The sequence below is a fragment of the Prinia subflava genome, chromosome 4 (genome assembly GCF_021018805.1).
Source record: "Prinia subflava isolate CZ2003 ecotype Zambia chromosome 4, Cam_Psub_1.2, whole genome shotgun sequence".
NCBI lineage: Eukaryota > Metazoa > Chordata > Aves > Passeriformes > Cisticolidae > Prinia > Prinia subflava.
The window spans coordinates 71846431-71865149 of NC_086250.1; the positions used below are offsets into that span (position 1 = coordinate 71846431).

The window sequence follows — 18719 nt, forward strand, 5'->3', positions numbered from 1 at the left end:
GACAAAGCACCACCTATATTTGCTGTATTTCTGAGAGAAAACGTGAATTCAGGAGGTTTCTGTGCAGACCTCACTGCCCTTGGCTAAGCAAAAAAAAAAAAATCTTAACTAAAGGCACAGAGCCTGCAGGATTTTTTTGTAGCTTCCTATTTTCTGTTATTGAAACAACAGGATGTGGTATTTCATACCTAGAGTGGTAATTTGTAGTTTTAACTTTATGTTTTAAAGGCAGCTGCTTTTAATTCAGGGCCAGGTTGGATGAGCAGGAGCAACTTGGTCTAGGGAAGGTGTCCCTGCCCATGGGATGAGCTTTAAAATCATTTTGGGAATCAGTGATGATATTCGAAGTACAACAGGAGCTATTTCTACAAAGAGAAATAAAGCACAAATTCTTTGCCTGGCTCCCTGCACCGCAGATTTCTGTGTTACAGAGCTATGAGTGCAGCATGATGGAGACTGAAGATATTTGCATTAAGAAACTATCAATATTCCTAATTTACAGGCAGTGTAAGAGCCCTTCCAAAGTCACCATATGTGCCCCAACATCAGAAGGGTAACGAGGACAGGGAAATAAAGCCACACTCCTCTGGACTCGGTCCAAAGTCATCAATAAAAAGCTGATTTTCTCTCTACTCTGCTTTTTTTCCCCTCAGTGTCCAGAGAATTGGCACCACTGCTTGGTGAGACAATTAAATCTGAATATCGAAGTGTTGCTGTTATTAATTTACTGTGGTTTCATCACGCTCCTTCTCAGCCTCACACTTCCCAACAACATCAGTCGGAACTGATGGGGAATACTGTGAATATTTCAAATATTCACAGCTGAGCATCAAACAGAACCTCATGGGGGAGGTGTCCATGGCAGGGGGTGGAGCTGGAAGATCCTTAAGGTTCTTCCCAGCCCAAACCACTCCGTGATTTTCTGATGATAACAATGCCTTAAATTTTATTTTCTGTAAACATTAACGACCCAGAGTTTGTGATCGAGAAATCCTAATTAAAGGAAGGTATGATATCGATGATTTGTCATTTATTCCCATTCATTCTAGAGGAATTGATGGAGAGAGTCATGTCCAAAAGATTCAGAATAAAGGGATAAAGCCCCTCAAAATCTGTGATTCAGAATAAACACCCAGATGATGCAAAAGATCCTCTGGATTACAACTGTCAGTGCCCAAGCAAACTTCAGGGAATTAATTCCATTATTGGGGGGAACCTCACCCCCAAATGATCAGTCAGGACCCCAGGAGAACCTGGGGTTTCCATCAGTCTGGATGACTGGGAATTCAGATTTTTCCCAAAAAAACCCCAGCAGCAAGAAGCAATACGAGAACAGCGGTGTAGGAGAGGAATGGCAGAATATTTAGGAAAAAGCACAAATGCACAGCCATGAATTCTAAATATACCACCAGAAATCAAAACCCACTGAAGATAAAAACATTTATTTTAGGCTGCCTTTGCCCTCCCTGCTTCTTAAATGAATAATGAAGATGTCACTTGGCTCGAGACACCACGGGGGAATAAAATGTCACCACCACAGCTGCCGAATTTCCCGCTCCCAGCCCTCCAAATTAAGGGAAAAAACCCACAAAACAAAAGGAAGATTTGATTAGGAAAAGTTCAAATCCTTGCCCAAAGCCCAGCTCTTCCTGTAACGTTGCATTCTTCTCTTTTTGTGTAAACTCCTCATTATAACAGAGCCATCTTCATAATGGAATAATTGGGGTTATAATGTAACTGTGGGAAGATAATTCCAGCTTTAGGAGGGGCAGCATGGCCCTGTAATGTTGTTTTAATGTGATTTGGGGACTGCAGGAACTGCCTGAACCTGCTCATTTAGGATTTGATCAATGGGAATTAGGCTTGTAAAGAGATGAGGCATTTGATAATTCCCAATTTGATCAATGTGAATCGGGGCCTTCGTGGAGATAAAACATTCCTGGTGGACATTTGGAATATCAGTTTAATGCAGGCAGCAACAGGAACTGCAGACACAACTCTAGCCAGGTCTCTGATCCAAACCCAGGTGGGATATTTGTATTTTTCCTCTTTTAATAGGGTTTAATTATCCCTGAAGACTGATGAAGCCACAGCTGATGTAATTTCAGGGATTAAATGGAGGAAGGAAAATCCAGGAAATATTTAATATATAACAACACCATCCACTTCTTGCTCTTGGAAGTGATGCAGCTTAAAAAGTGGAAGAAATTCAAGTTATAGCACTGAAACTGGGTACCTAATTCTAGACATGCCTAAAATAAAGTCAGACTATTTGCTAATAACACCACAATTAGATCCATTAATCTTGCACTTGGAACCTGCAATCACAGGCAGCACATGGCTTTATGCATTAACAAAATTTAGCAGCTCAACCTTATTTAATTCTTCTTTTACAGCCAATTAAACAACTCTTTAAACACCACTGGAGCCTCTGTCCTCTCAATCCTCATGTGCAATTAAACTGCACATGAGAAGTGGCCGTGACACCGAGAGAGCATCTTTAGGTGTCACTAAATCATTCCTCATTTATCCATCAAGTTCCATAAAAGAGGCAGTGATAAAATAACATCTCCTGCATTGAAACCTTCAATAAAAAAGACACGGTGTTTAAAAGGATTTTATGTTAAGGAAAAAAACCTTTAAATTGTAAAGTAATATTGGTATTTCAGGCACTTCATCAAATCTGCCGCAATTTATGTGCATATTTCAGGCACCTTTTTATTTCCTGATTTTTTTTTCCCCTTTTGTTTTCTTGGAAGGCAATGGACCAACACAGGATCCACTGATGTAAAAATTCCAAATCATATTTAGGAAATTTGGGTTCAAGTGCAAAAGCAGCACAGTAATTGCAGTACTGCTCCAGACCAGTCAAATGGATGATTTCAATTTATACCTTTAGTTTCTAGAAAATTAAGGAAAGTCCAATCCCAACAAATGTCAGGAATGTGATTCCCTGTCCAAATCCTCCTCAGTAAATATTCCTTGATTTCTGCACCCTATAAAATGGTTTTCTTAAATTTCTTTGATGCTCAGGCCCCTGCTTTATCAGTCAGCTCCATTTGTGCACAAGAAGGAACCCAAAGTATTTGATTTACTTTGGAAATCCTTTTTGTATCAGGAGGAAAAACCCAAATCCATCTCACACCCCTGCCCACTAAACCCACCCAGAGCCCTTCAGCAAAACTTCAAATCCCCACAAAACCTTCTTTGGGAATAATGCAAGTGAAATGAGGCAATCACTTGATTTAGAAAGCTGAAAATATTTCACTGTAACAGAGGAAGGAGACAGCCAGGTGGGAATTTTATCCCAACCTTCCTGGATTTCCAGACATGGTGGAAAACCCTCTAAATTATGCTTAAATCTGACCTTGACCAATGGTCATCCTGCCCCTCTTGTTGAAGGGACAGATGAATTTAGTGCTCAATATAGTCTGCACTGTTAAACACTACAAAATTTTTATATATCCACCAGAGAATATTCAACAATTCGTGCTGTTAAGAGATAAAATGAGTTTTTCTTATACTTTAAAATTTTATTTGCATCATTATCAGCAGCTCAGAAAGGACTTTTCTCTTCCTGCTCATCAAACATCAAAACAAAACACCAACCAGAAGAAAATCCCTCCACAAATATGCAGAAATGGTGGCAGAATAATTCATTTTCTGCAGCATTTCTTGGTTAGAGGAGGGATTTGAGGTTGTAAAAAGTTCTGTAAAAATGATAAATGGCACCTCGAGCCTGAGGCACGGAGCAGCCCAAGGGGAAGGTCCAAGGCTAAGGGTCACTGTCACTTTGATCCATCAATTACCAGATCTTCTCTTCACTTTCTTCAGGACTGATAAAAATTATTTAATTTGACCTTCACTGTTGAGGGCAGAGCGAAATTCCTCATTTAAATCCTTCCCATGGTGCGATTGTGATGCAAAGTTGGAATCCCATTTTTGGTGCTCCAGCAGAGAAAGGGAATCTATTTTTAGATTATTTCAGGCTCCTTATCAATTATAAATTAATAAATGTATAGGAAGTGTGCATCCCATTTCTCTGCAGCTTATGGTGCCTATACACTGGCCTCCAAATTCTCCCAAATTCCCTCTTTTCAACACCCAGAGGGACTGATAGGATCTGTGAGGGAGGAAAGGGGAATTATTGTGTATTTTAATGTGCTAAGAACTCATCCAGCTGCCAGCAAAAAGCAGAAGGGACTCACTTGAACCGAGCTGAGACTTCATCAGCAGCTTTTTTGTATTGCTCAGTGGTGACCTTGTAGAATTGGGCACTCTGGAAAAAAAAATAGAATAAACACAGATTTCAGTTAGTATCATTTACAGGCATGCTAACATCTAGTCAATAAAGCCGATTTTGGATTTAAGTTGTTTCAAAAAAACCCTTAAAACCTAACTATAAAATGACAAAGTTTCAGAAATCACTTTTTTTGAGGTTTTTTTTTAATAACTGTGTTTTGATTATGCAAAAGAAATGGCTCTTGGGGAGGAAACTCTAAAGGGACACAGGGTAAGAATCCCATATTCAGCACAAGGAGTCTTTGCAACTTCTTCATTAGAAATCAAAATCAAAATAGTGACTCTGGACTTGTTTGCAGTGCCCTGGTTGTTCTCCTCACACACATCTCCCTCCCAGCCTCACAGATGATGTGAACCAAGCTCCAAAGTCACACAATAAATTAATTATGGCTCAACTTTCCCTTCTGCTCTTTGCCTTGAGAGCGCCTCTCTGAGGAGCTCCTGGGACATTCCAAACTCCCAGGTCGCTTCAATCAGTTGCTGATTTTAATTTTTAAAGCCAGGCAGCTCTAGAATAGATTTTTATCTCTCCTAAACCCAGGGATGGCTTTGACTCAGGTTTACAGAACCACTCATTTCCAAAGTACAGGTGAGAGATGCTCACCAAGCACCAGAAGTTTTTGAGGTGTGAAAATGCTGTGTCAGAGGGGGCTCAGCTTTGACATTGGGAAAATTCCTTCATGGAAAGGGTGCTCAGGCATTGGAACAGCTTCAGGGGTGGAATCCCCATCCCTGGAGGGGTTTAAAGCCTGTGGAGGTGGCACTTGGGGACGTGGCTCAGTGGTGGCCTTGGCAGCGCTGAGGGAATAGCTGAACTTGATGATCGTAAAGGTCTTTTCCAGCCTAAAGAATTCTGTGATCCTACAGCCTGAGATGAATTGCTGGAATGTTGTTTTGCTTCGTGTCTCAGTAACACAGAGGTGGCATTTTTCAGGAGGTTTTTATAGCCTCGGCACAGTGGGACCTCGGCTGTAATAACCAAAGCACCTGGCTGCCCAGCTGGAGGGAGAAAGCAAAGTTTAAGCAGCTCACAACTTCTCTGAAACCATTTTCCTCGGAATGCTGATGGAAACAGGGCATGGGCAGGCAGAAAGGTTGTGCTGGCACTTGCAAGAACTCTGGTGTAGCTTTGAGTCATCGGCATCCCAGGGAGTGATGTTAACATGGCAACAAAATCCTGCCGATCCCACACTGTGTGATTGCATCAGAACCACTGAATCCTCCTTTTAACAGGCTGGGACTTTATCCCGTGCTTTGGAGTTATTGATGCCTCAATATGGATTTGGCACCTTTCAGATATTTAACTTGTGTCAGGCTGAGGGAGCTGGGATTGTTCACCCTGGAGAGGAGAAAAGGTTCTGGGAGAGCTCAGAGGCCCTGAAGGGGCTCCAGGAGAGCTGCAGAGGGACTGGGGACAAGGGACAGAGGGACAGGACACAGGGAATGGCTCCCAGTGCCAGAGGGCAGGGCTGGATGGGATCTTGGGCAGGAATTCCTGCCTGGAATGGAATTGCCAGAGCAGCTGTGGCTGCCCCTGCATCCCTGCAATGTCCAAGGCCAGGCTGGACACTGGGGCTGGGATCACCCTGGGACAGTGGGAGGTGTCCCTGCCATGGCAGGGGTGGCACTGGGTGGGCTCTAAGTCCCTTCCCACCCAAACCATTCCATGATTCCATAAAACACATGGATGCCATGATCCAGCCCATGGGAAGCACCATCCCAATTTTAATTTTGGGTAAAATGAAGCAGTTTAGCTTAAGACATTGATGTATGGAAAAGCAATATGATGAAAACATTTTTAGGAGGAAAGCAAATGGAAAAGGCTCTAAGTGGAGAGATCACTGTTCCATAAAAGTCACAGGATGACACAGCTCTGTGGTCACTGGGTGAGTAAACATGTCCTGAAGAATATTTATCATTTTATGAGCTGTGTAGGTCTTACTCCTGCAAAAAACACTTCCGAAAATTCCAAAAGAGGCAGCACCAACTTCAAAAGAAATGCAAAGGAAAACATTTTTCCTTCCCACTGAAAGATTTCACCTTCCAAGCTTCTTCCTTTGCAAACAATAATCTTGAAATGTACCGAAATTGGTGAATAAAATGCCAGCTCCAGACAGGGGTAAAATTGTACTGCAGGTCTAATATTTTCTCACAAATGATAACAAATTGGGAAAGAGACACTGCAGGCAAAGGTCAGGCCCGGATCAGCGGGAGCAGGGAGCTCTGCTGCACTCCCCACTGCCAGCCCCACACCTCATCACTCATCTGCACCCAGCCCGGCGCTCCACGCACAAACCCAGCGCTCATTTATCCCTCATCAATCATTGTCGGCCAGAGAGGGAATGGGAGGGGAATTCTGCTCACTCCAGTGACCCCCTGGCATCCAGCAGGGCCAGCTGCCCCATCCCAGGCAGGCCCAGGCTGCTGGGATGGGATCATGGGATAATGGGATAATGGGACGGGATAATGGGATGGGATGGGATGGGATGGGATGGGATGGGATGGGATGGGATGGGATGGGATGGGATGGGATGGGATGGGATGGGATGGGATGGGATGGGATGGGATGGGATGGGATGGGATGGGATGGGATGGGATGGGATGGGATGGGATGGGATGGGATGGGATGGGATAGGGTGGGATGGGATGGGATCCATGGGATGGGGTGGGATGGGATAGGGTGGGATGGGATGGGATCCATGGGATGGGGTGGGATGGGATGGCATGGCATGGCATGGCATGGCATGGCATGGCATGGCATGGCATGGCATGGCATGGCATGGCATGGGATAATGGCATGGCATGGCATGAGATAATGGCATGGCATGGGATAATGGCATGGCATGGCATGGGATAATGGCATGGCATGGCATGGCATGGGATAATGGCATGGGATAATGGCATGGGATAATGGCATGGCATGGCATGGCATGGCATGGGATAATGGCATGGCATGGCATGGCATGGCATGGCATGGCATGGCATGGCATGGCATGGCATGGCATGGCATGGCATGGCATGGCATGGCATGGCATGGCATGGCATGGGATAATGGCATGGCATGGGATAATGGCATGGCATGGCACAGCATGGCATGGCATGGGATAATGGCATGGCACAGCATGGCATGGCATGGCATAGGACCCATGGGATCCACGGGGCTGGGATGAGCCCGCGGCAGGGCGAGCATGGCCGGGGCAGGGCTGAGATGATGAATTGATTAATGGTTCTCCATCACCCCCCGTCCCCTCCCAGGCCAACACGGACTGGAATCTTATTTAGGCTGCCATTTATCTTTCTTTGGCCCGGTCAATAAAGATGAACACAACAGTTGTAAGGATCGATTGCAATTTTTTCTCATTTTCAAGCATGAAGGAGCATTTCTGACATAAAAACAATATTCAGGGTGTACTCGTTCTGCTTTTTAATTGCAGTTCAAGTGATCAACTGAGCTGCTCTGTATGCCCAGAAGTTTTAATCCTACAAGCTATCAAGAAATCATTTGTTATCTTAGATGAAGTGTGCTGTTTGTTGGCTCAGGTCTACTATTGAAATTCACTCAGAGTCTCTTAGAGATAAACTCTCCGTAACCCAGAGATGGAGTTTTGTTTTCCAAGTCCTCCCTAATCCTCCAGATAAAAGTGCAGTGGTCATTTCCCTAAATACAGATTAAAAATGGTGCTGTAACATCATTTCGTCATCTGAGATAAAGGCAGGCATTTATTATCCTCATCCCTGGAAGTGCCCACGGCCAGGCTGGACAGGGCTTGGAGCACCCTGGGACAGTGGGAGGTGTCCCTGCTGTGGCAGGGGTGGCACTGGATGAGTTTAAAGTCCCCTTCAAACCCAAATCCAGCAGTTTTGGCCCAAAAATAATGAAGATATTCCAGTAAAATTGAGTAACAAGTGCTGCCTTTTCCAGAGCCGAAGTGAACTGAGAGAAAGTGAACTGAACGAGAAGTTAAAGAGAACTTCAATTTTAATTCTAAATCCATCCAATTTGCCCTGATACATACACAGAGCTACAGAAAATATAAATAATGCCAGAAGTCAGGAAGAGAAAAATGAGATGTGGCCACGGGTGAAAGTGTTTTCACCACGTTTGCCACTGAAATCATTTTCCCTGAGTGAAAAGTGGGAGCAGCAGCTTCTCAAAGCTGGAGGAATAAGAGGAGAATTATTTCTCTCGCCAGCTCTGATTTCAAAGGTCTGTGTAAGAAAATAAATTGAAAATAAATTCCTGGAACCCCTCAGAAGGTCACTGTTTCGTCTGCATGGGGGTCCTCAAAGCACGAGCACAGTTTCACTCTGGGCTGAAAATCTTCAGATTTGCAACCAGGGAAAGTTCTGAGAGATCCTGTGTCATCCACACTGATAAAAGATTATCAAAAGAACCAGCAGAACTTGAGATCCCTCATTTAATTTCACCAGAGATACTTCACCTACATGCACTATTTTATTAAAAATGTGATGGAACTGTTTTTACTGCAGACAGACCACAACTGATTTTGGCATTGAATCCTTGCTTTTAAGCCCCTAAAGAGATTCATTATGAGAGTAACATTCATGCAATCTATTTAATTTTTTTGAAAATTAAATAGTTACATAGTTAACAGGTGATTTGAACAAAGGAAAAAAAGACTTTTGACTTGCATACAAAAGAGAAATCTGCCCTTTGCTTCATGTCAGTGCTGGGAAAGACAAAAATGAGCCCAGCTTGACTCCAGCTCAGCTCAGCACCTGCTCCACCCACCAAAGGAACCAAGGGCTGGGGCTGCTTGGCACCTTTGAGAATCAGGGGAGAATTTTTAATTTAAAGACTTCTCTTTCCTTCTCATCCTCCCCCACAGAAAGACTCAAAGCATCGGGCAGGCAAAGATTATCCTGTTCCCTGAATGGCAAATTGGGAAGTTTTCTCTGCCTCTTTTTAATCCATTTCTGCTGCAGTTAAGCTTCTTTTCTCCTTTAATTGTACTTGTGGGCATTTCATCTCAGGATCTTTAATGAAGCCATTTGTGGATAATGGGGAGCATTTTGTTTTAATCATTCTGTTGACACAGAGCTCGAGATCTCAGCAGCCTTAAAAAGAGATTTCCAAAGCCACAAGGAAATTGTTTCACTTATTTTAGTCCAAACTCAAGCCTGACCCAGGATGCTCCCAGCCTCATCCTTGGACATTCCAGGGATGCAGGGATTCTCTGGCAATTCCATTCCAGGCAGGAATTCCTGCCCAAGATCCCATCCAGCCCTGCCCTCTGGCAGTGGGAGCCATTCCCTGTGTCCTGTCCCTCTGTCCCTTGTCCCCAGTCCCTCTGCAGCTCTCCTGGAGCCCCTCCAGGCCCTGGAATGTGCTGGAAGCTCTCCCTGGAATTTTCCCTTCTCCAGGGGAACGTTCCCAGCTCTCCCAGCCTGGCTCCAGAGCAGAGGGGCTCCCTCTGGAGCAGCTCCGGGGCTTCCTCTGGACTACAGAGAAAAAGGCAAGGTTAGAAGAAATAAAACTTTAAAGCATCCAGTCATGTTTCATCTTTGGAACTGCCACCAAGTGAGCGAGGAGAGAAGGAATTAGAGAAGAAAAAAAACCAAAAAAAGAACAAAAAAAGAATAAAACCATCAACTGTTCTGTTCCTCCACCCCAGTTCCAAATTACATTAAATTACAGCTTTATAAATATGACCATTCCGATGGCATTTTCATTTGAATTTCAAGCCTCTATTTGTCCCTGAATTGATTTTAATAAGCTGTGGAAAACCAAGCATTTAACATCAGACAGCTTCCCAAGTAACACTGCATCTTCATTCTGCCTCCAAATGATCTATGGATGAGGGAATTTCTTCTGAAATGTCAGCAGATCAGGCCTGTGCTTGAATTTTTAGATAAGTTATTCTTTATACAAGTTCTGACTGCTCTCATTTGATCCAGCTGCTCTAGCCAGTCAATTGGTGCAGTTTTTATTCCAGAGATGAAACTAAGGATGTCCAAATCCACATTCAGAGATCCTAAATAACACTTAAGACTTCTACTCTTGTTTTTAAATCGTATTATGAGCTCTTTTTTAATGAGGGCACTGACTGCCCTCACTGGGGGAAAGTTCTCTGGATCTGCCACAGGGCTGAAAATCAGCTTTTTCTGAAATCCATCCAAATGGAGCATCTTTCCACAAAAATAAAAAAATAAATGGTCAGTGCCCAAAGCAAACCAGTTTTCCAAATCCTGAACTACAACATAAAAGGTGCCTTTGGAGAGGGACCCAACAAATCCCTTCCACCACAACTCAGGGATTAAAGAGGAATGGACAGAGCAGGGGATGAGCTCTAACAGCAGAGGAGAAGTTTTTTATGTGCAGTAAGTGGGAGATGTGGCTGTAAGGCAGGGAGAGGGAATTCAAACCGAAAGAGAAGCCCTACAGAAAAATAAAAAAAATTTAAAAAAAGAAGCAAAGGAAGCAACCTGGGATCGTGGACTGAGCCTACAGAGGACACCCAGATAGGGAATTTTTCAGGATTTTGGTGGTGCTTGCCTAGAGCTCCCCATTTCAAATTCAAGTGCAATTCTGCAATTCCCTCTCTTCTGCCTGTACAAAACTTCCTGTGTCCCCTGTGCCCTGGAAGGAGCTGGGTCAGGACCAGGCTGTCCCCGTGACAGAAGAGATGCCTGAACTGTTACGGACTGGAGGGAGGATTTGGGACACCCAAAACCACCCAGTGCCTGTTCCTACAGAGAGATAAAAGCCAAAAACTATTCAAAGGTGTTGAAAATGCCACAAAGCCACCCAAACAAAAAGCTGGGACGTGTCCCTGCCCGTGGCAGGTTGGAATGATGATGCCTAAGGTCCCAAACCAATCTGTGATTCCACAAAACAAATGATTCCACAATGGGTGTTTGTCAAAGATTTCAGTGATATTCAAAGATGTCACAGATATTCAGAGTGCAGCAAATGGGGTAAAATACGTCACTCAGTTATCAGCAGAAAATGGGGGGAAAAGAGAGAGATTTTTGACCTTTTCTTTCGAATTTCCAGCTCTGGTTTTCAGGCACCACTAACTAATGCCTTTAACTGCAACTATTAATGGCTCTGAAGTTTCTCCCCAGCCATGCCTCACTTCACTTTTCTGCCCTGCTACAACATCGATCTCTAATTTGTTAACACTCCGAGCTGCCAAAGAAAATGAAAACCTTTGTGAAAAGGACAAATCTATTCCAAGTTCTTACAGCTATTCAGCCAAGCAGCTAATCTGCATGTAATTGTAGTAGTGGTGTTAATACAAATGTGCTCAGCCTCAGAGATGCACCTGAAAATGCACAACTGTATTTGTGGCCTCTCCTGATGACAAGAAGCCTCATTTAACTCATTCCCATTTACAATTTCCCTTCTCACCCCAGCCCTGTTGCTATTCCATGGTTTAAGTTGTGTTTTCCCAATGGGGTTGTTTGTCCATGACCTAAAGCAGGCTTTGCCCCCCAAAATGAACGTGGGGCATCTTTGAGGCACACAGGAATGGGAATTGCTGCTGCCAGGGGTGATGCCCAAGAAATCCAAGCTGGGAATTCCCTTCTGTTGGTGGCATCGGGCGCAGATGGCAGCACAGGAATGGGGATTTTAAATTCCTGTTGCTGGTTGCTTTTATGGAATGAATTCTTAAATATTGGTGCAGTGGGCCACTCATGCAAAGCAAAAACTGCACCACAGGGAATCAGCTCAGAGCAAACCAGGATCAGCACGAATCCTAAAATCCTGCAATGGTTAGGATGGAAGGAATCTTCAAGATCCTCCAGTTCCAACCCCTTGCTGTTTCCAGGGACAGCTCCCACTAGCCCAGGGTCCCATCCAGGGATATTCCAGTGTTTTATTCCACGGTACAGAGCTGTTCATTCTGGCACATTCATTTCCAAACACGTTGGTGTCATTTCCAAACCCACGGCTTTGTTACAGCAGCACCAAGTCAGCCCAGCCTCAATCTTCCATTCCATCCCTGCACAGCTCAGCTCCTCCTGCATGGGTCACTCCCACAAAATCCCGAGGTGCTGGAGACTCAACTGAGGACAATTTGAGGTCATCCATGAAGTTCTTTCGGCCAAAATTCAGCACAGACAGCGCTGAGTCCAGGGCAGCCCTTCCACAGTCTACAGCAGGCACGATTTAAGGGGAATCTCAAAGTCAGAGAAAATCTGGGAAAATCTCTTTAACCACCACATGTTTCCAATTCTTTTGGCCAGCTTTTGGAGGCAGAGACCCCGTGAAAGTGGTCAAAAAAAAATAGTTCCCTCCAAGGGACAGGCACCATAAGAGGCTGTGGTATCTCCAACCTTGGGGGTCCCCAAAAATCGCCCTGTCCAAGCCCTCACCAGTCTGCTCTGAGCAGGTGCTTGGACCTCCCAAGGCCCCTTGCAGTCAGAACAGCTCCATAAATATGGAAACTCAGATCTGCTACCAGGGTGAAAATCACTTTTGGCTTGTAGATGTGCAATCTGCTCTGCAGCTGGAGGAGAAATTCATCTTGTGGCAGCAGCCCAACAGAAAGAATCACAGATTAGCTCTGTCTCCTTTCAAATCAATGGAAAATAGCTGGGTTTAGCTCTGTTTATTAGATCTCCCCTCTCGCTGCTGCCTGAGATTGGCTGCCTTGGGCCATAATGAGTGCAAGATTACCATTTTTTGGAAAGCACAAATAACGCTCACACGCCAGCACGAGAGAGACCAAGAATAAAGTTCTCGAAAGAAATTCAAAAATATTCTGTCTGTTTCAATCCAACAGCCCTGGCAACAGTGTCATGGCACAGGTTTCTTTTTTGTTGTTGTTTCTTTTACTGCTTTAAAAAGTTTTGTCTGTGGCTTTTTTTGAGCTGGTATTTGTGGGAACTTTCCTCAGGAACCAGTTTGATCAATCCTATCAAATTCTCATTTTGTGGAATTATGAGCTGCAGTATCCAAATAGGGTGAGTTTGATATTCAAAACCACTTCAATATTTGCATTTGGTCAGAGCAGTGAACTTGTCTGAACGTTGATGCCACAAATACTTTGAATTTTGGTGTCACTGTCAGGTGATATTTTGATGGTTGGGATCAGCAGCAGAGCAAAGAGGGGGTGAATATGGAGAGCAGATTTTTCACTGTGCACAGTTCATGATCCAAGTGGAAACAACCACAAGAAAAGGCAGAAAATCTGATTCCAGCTGACCGACAGGTGATGCTGCTACAACAAAAGCCAAGCTGTAAAAATCTTTGTATCAGTAACAGGTTTTGGTGATGGTGAAGCAACTAAAGAACTTCAAGGATGGTCCCAGCAGAAGACCAGAGGAGAGCACTGAGGAGGGATCAGCACTGGTACAACAAAAATACAAAGGATATAAAAAAACCCTGATGAAAAACAATGCAGGGATTTGCTTGGATGAGTGATAAGCACCTGAATCCAAGAAAACTGCATTTTACCCTCAGATTAGATGGAGAACCCTGCTCATATTTCATTTAGGGAAGCAAGAAAGGAAACGAGCTCTGAGCACGTTGAAATCGAAGTAATGTGAGAATTTTTCAGTGCTCTTCCAAGAGTGGATCCCAGCAGAGCCCGAGATTGGAAACAGTTTCCTGAAGGAAAAGCCACAATTAAGGGAGGTGGGGTCTCCCTAAAAACCTGCTCCGTTCCAGGACCTAGGAAAATGAGACAGTGGAATTATCAGCACCAAATCCATTGATCTGGAAGTTTAAAAAGTCCCTGCATTGCTCTCAGTAAGGCAAAATCCACAAAATTCCTATGGCTGAATGACACATGAGGCCAAATAATTCAAACAGACTCCTACAAACCTTCCTGATTTGTCTTTTGTGACCTCTGAAGATGATTCCCACTCTTTCCTGGGCTCCTTTTCCCTGCATTCCTCAGGGTTTATTCTGTTTATTCCCCCTGCCCATTCCCACCTCCCTCCAGCTGTGCATGGTTGAAGCCAGAGCTGTTATTCTGCATTTCAGCCATCCCACAGGTATTTGGGGCGTGCTCTGTCCTACAAATGGATTTCTTTCCATTGTAACCTTTATTTTTCCTTCCCATTGTGCTGCACTCCTGCATTTCTCCAGACATTTCCTCTTTTCCCTCCTTGGCCTGAAGAGACTTTTAATTGTTTTTGTGAATGCATTTTGTGTCTCACACATTTTCCCCCTACCACGGCCATTTCTTTTGGTAGAATCTGTGAATTCAACCTTGCCCTGTGTAGGGTTATAAAAGCTCTGCCAATCCCTGTATTGATCCTAGAATTTGTCTTTTAGGATGGGATTCACCCCTGGAAGTGTCCAAGGGGGCTTGGGGCACCCTGGGATGGTGGAAGTGTCCATGGACCTGGATGGGCTTCAAGGTCTCTCCCAAGCCCAAGCACTCTGAGATTTACACAGACACCATAATTTAGACCCACAAATGCTCTGTTACAGCCTCGTGTTATGCCCAAATTAACACCTCACATCTGAGAGAGGAATTGCACATTGTAGTCCTTTCAAAAAGCCACACACACAACCACAATCATGTACAATTCTCCTCCACTCCTCATAGCAACAGGTCCAGCTGGATAAATTCCAGCTCTGTCTTGATTTCCCAGTTCTCTGAAAATATCTGGGAATACTTGTAAGTTCAGATTTGGGTATTTTAATTTATAAAGTATGAGAACATTGAGGATGAACTTGATATAATTGATATTTTTCTTCTCTTTCTCCCTCCAAAGTGACTCTCAAAAGCTCCCACATCTTTGATCTGGAAAAACATCCCTTTTACTACTGTAAAATCTGGATTTACCTCATAGGGACAACGCTCTCAGGCCCAGGGTGGGATTTTTGGGGTTGTCCTGTGCAGGGCCAGGAATTCCTGCCAGCAGGAATTGTATTTATGGCACCTGCACCTTGAAATTTCCCATTAATTCTGTCTTCAAATTCTTAAAGCCTGGGCAAGAAGAGGAGTGAAACACTGCCAGTAAACTCAGCCACATAAAAAGAGGTTCACATGAGGTCTGAAAACTTTTAATTGCATCAACTACTGCAGTAAAAAGACATCAAATGTCCCCTCAAACACTGGCACTAAATCCTTGTTCTGTCAACCACTGGCAAGTCAAACTCCCACTTCAAAAATATCCCACATGCTGCATGGTGCAAACACACACAGCACTTTACACTTGATTTTCCAATATAAAAGCACAGGTCTTGTAAGGATTTTTCAGTTTTTCGTGAAGTTCTTTCAATTTTACAAGTACCTGAAATAATCTCTTGTCAGTTCATGGCAACAATTCAAAGAAAGAAAATTCATTGATGTTTTCTGAATTTAAAAGGGTCATTTATTGCTTTTTAAAAAGTCTTTAAAAGACCCAAATTTCTGCACTTTTTCTAACAAAAGGAAGCCCAACCTCAACGATTGTCCAATAACTCATCTCACCTATACACAGCAATATTTTGTTTTGCCCAGTTGAGATCCCACTGAAAAACTTCTGCCTGCTCAGCCACAAGAGCTTCTCAAATCATCAGCGTTCTGCACATTATTTTAAACATTTAATCAATGAAAGTTTCCAAAGAATTCAGTGATAGGAGCAGCAGAAACCCATGAAAAGGAAGGAGGCTCATGAAAGCTGCTTGAGAGGAGCAATGAATATGGTCAGGGCTGGATTTATTTCATGGGGCATGTTTGGCTGGAGAGAAATTATTTGGAAGTGTAAAGTCAAAAAATATTGCACCTCTTCAGTGAATTAGAGGGACGTGGGAGAAAAGAGAGCAACAGTTTTTGATTTAAACACAGCAAATGGAACAGCTTCAGCTACAGGGAACTGCACCGAGTGAGGACAGACTGAACTGCTGAGCTCTGGCACTCAGGGAATGGCATTGCCTGAAAAAAGGCTCTGATTTCACACTGGGGCTCTTCTTTTATTCCAAAACAACTTTGATTTTCTTCTGAAAGAATCACAGGATGGGTTGGGTTGGAAGGGACCTTAAAGCTCATCCAGTGCCACCCCTGCCATGGCAGGGACACCTCCCACTGTCCCAGGCTGCTCCAGCCCCAGTGTCCAGCCTGGCCTTGGACATTGCAGGGCTCCAGGGGCAGCCACAGCTGCTCTGGCAATTCCATTCCAGGCAGGAATTCCTGCCCAAGATCCCATCCAGCCCTGCCCTCTGGCAGTGGGAGCCATTCCCTGTGTCCTGTCCCTCTGTCCCTTGTCCCCAGTCCCTCTGCAGCTCTCCTGGAGCCCCTCCAGGCCCTGGAATGTGCTGGAAGCTCTCTCTGGAGCCTTCTCCTCTCCAGGTGAGCACCCCCAGCTCTCCCAGCCTGGATTCCTGGGAGCTGAGGGGCTCCAGCCCTGGGGCAGCTCCATGGATTCCTCTGGATTTGCTCCAGGTCCTGCTGCTGTGTCCCCAGGGCTGGGACATCTCTGCAGGTGGGCTCTCACCTGAGAGGGGCAGAATTCCCTCCCCTCTTCCTCTTTACAGAGCTTCCAAAAAGTTTATTTTTTTGGTGTGTTGTGTCCTCTTCCAGCTTTCCCTGCTGAATGCAAAGCTCTCAAAACTAAAAACCAGCAGGAGCTGGGAATGAGCAAAAGAAGGAAAATCTTCGTATTATTGTTGTAATCCCAAAAAGCGACAGCACACACAGCATAATGCTGCTGCAAATACCACAAAGTAGGGTTTGCTGAACAAACTGATGCATGAGGTATTTCAGGATAACCCAGAACAGTCCCTAATATTCAGTTTTGTAACCTGCATTTTGCTGTTTCACTGCACTGCACAGCAAATCCACGTGGAACAGGAGCTGCCTGATATGAAAAACAACAATTGCCCGTGGTAAAAGCTGGAATCTGATCCAGAAAGGGAAGCAGGATGCACACGTGTCAGACAAGGAGTGCCAGAAATGAGTAAATATTCATTCAAAATCACGCCCTCACAAGTTGCTGAATAAAATGGTTACAGGAAAAGATTGCACATTTTAACTCATGTCTCTGGATAATGAATTGTGTGCTGCCTCCTTGTACAGAATTTATCAGAGAATTCACTCAATATCTGGACAGTTCCACTGCTCTTCTCTTGCCTGCTGAAAGTGAGGCAGTGAAAAGATGCTGAATTTCCCAAGGGGTGAAACAGAAGTTCCAGTGAGGCCCTGGCAGAGATTTCCCAGAGAAGCTGTGGCTGCCCCTGGATCCCTGGAAGTGTCCAAGGCCAGGTCAGACAGGGCTTGGAGCACCCTGGGACAGTGGAAGGTGTCCCTGGGGTTGGAACTGGATGGGTTTTAAGGCCTTTTCCAAGCCAAACCATTCTGATTCCACGATTCCCTGAACTCCTGACATCCATAGGAAGCTTGGCAGGAACAGACATCAAGAGCTGGCATGGAGCAATAATTATCTGCAGTGCTTCTAAAAACACATATGGTATCAAACAGCAGAAAATATTCTGCTTTATTGTCTCAGCCTGTGGGAAACAGGCAATGTCTTCCTTGGGCTTTAAGTTGATAAATATACTGACAATTTTTATTGCAGGAAAAAAAATGTCTGAACTGGATTAAAGCAGATATGAAAAACAATCTTACCTGATTAAGGTGAGACATTTAAAACAATCATAACTAAAACAATCATAACTCTCTTCTGAGAATCAGACAAATGTTTGAACTCCTCTGCTGTGCTTCATTTGGATTTGCTTCCTAATTACCACAGCTCTGCTTTGGTGTTTCCCAGTGCATAAATTTCCTGAGTGGTTGTGGCCTGCAAAGGGTTAAACTCCCTGACATGAGGGGAAAAAATAAAGATTTCTAAAGTGGCAGGAGAGCATCTCCTGATTTCAAACACACGATTTTCCTCCCCTGTCTCAAAAGGAAAGGCCTTTTGAGGCCCAGCAATATGCATGTGAATAGATCAGCTCTCAGGGATGAAAATGCTTTGTGGTTCCAAAGGAGAAAGACCCAGGAACTTTCATTTCTCCCTGACAGCCCGATGGGGCTGAAGCAGCATTTCTGAATTTAAAAATGGTCATTTCTGTCCCCAGTCCCAGCCCTGAGGGTTCGTCCACTTCTGCTGTGTCAAATTCCCAATTAAAGCAAGGGCAACAACGAGCCCAGCCCAGCAGAGCTGAGCCTATTCCTGAGCTGGTGTCACACACAGAACCCACATAGAGGGTGGAAAAAAGTAAAATCAGAATTTAAAAAGAGAAGGAACTTCCACTTTGCAAGGATTGGTGTAAAAATGAGACATTATTTTTCCAGGAGGATCTCACAAATACTTGATGCCATCTCATCTCTGCTGAAGGAATGGGCGGTCAGAGATTTTAAAGGAAATCTGCAGTGCCCAAGACCAATTGGTTTTGCTCTTTAAAGCAAAAATCTGGCTGCAAAGAAGTTGTCACTAGGCTTGTCACCAAGTCCATTACTCTGATTTTCTCCCTTCTCTCCTATTTTCTTCCTACAACTCCCTCTGATCAT

General features: G+C 44.2%; 1 protein-coding gene across 2 annotated transcripts in view; it reads right to left on the reverse strand.

The window, feature by feature from the left end:
- The window catches only part of CHCHD3 (coiled-coil-helix-coiled-coil-helix domain containing 3), a 132552-nt gene that overhangs the window by 19689 nt on the left and 94144 nt on the right, over positions 1 to 18719 (reverse strand). For both annotated transcript variants that reach the window (XM_063397127.1, XM_063397128.1), the window contains exon 6: positions 4209 to 4279. In XM_063397127.1, coding sequence (XP_063253197.1) covers positions 4209 to 4279 — 71 coding nt within the window. The remainder of the gene's footprint in view (positions 1 to 4208; positions 4280 to 18719) is intronic.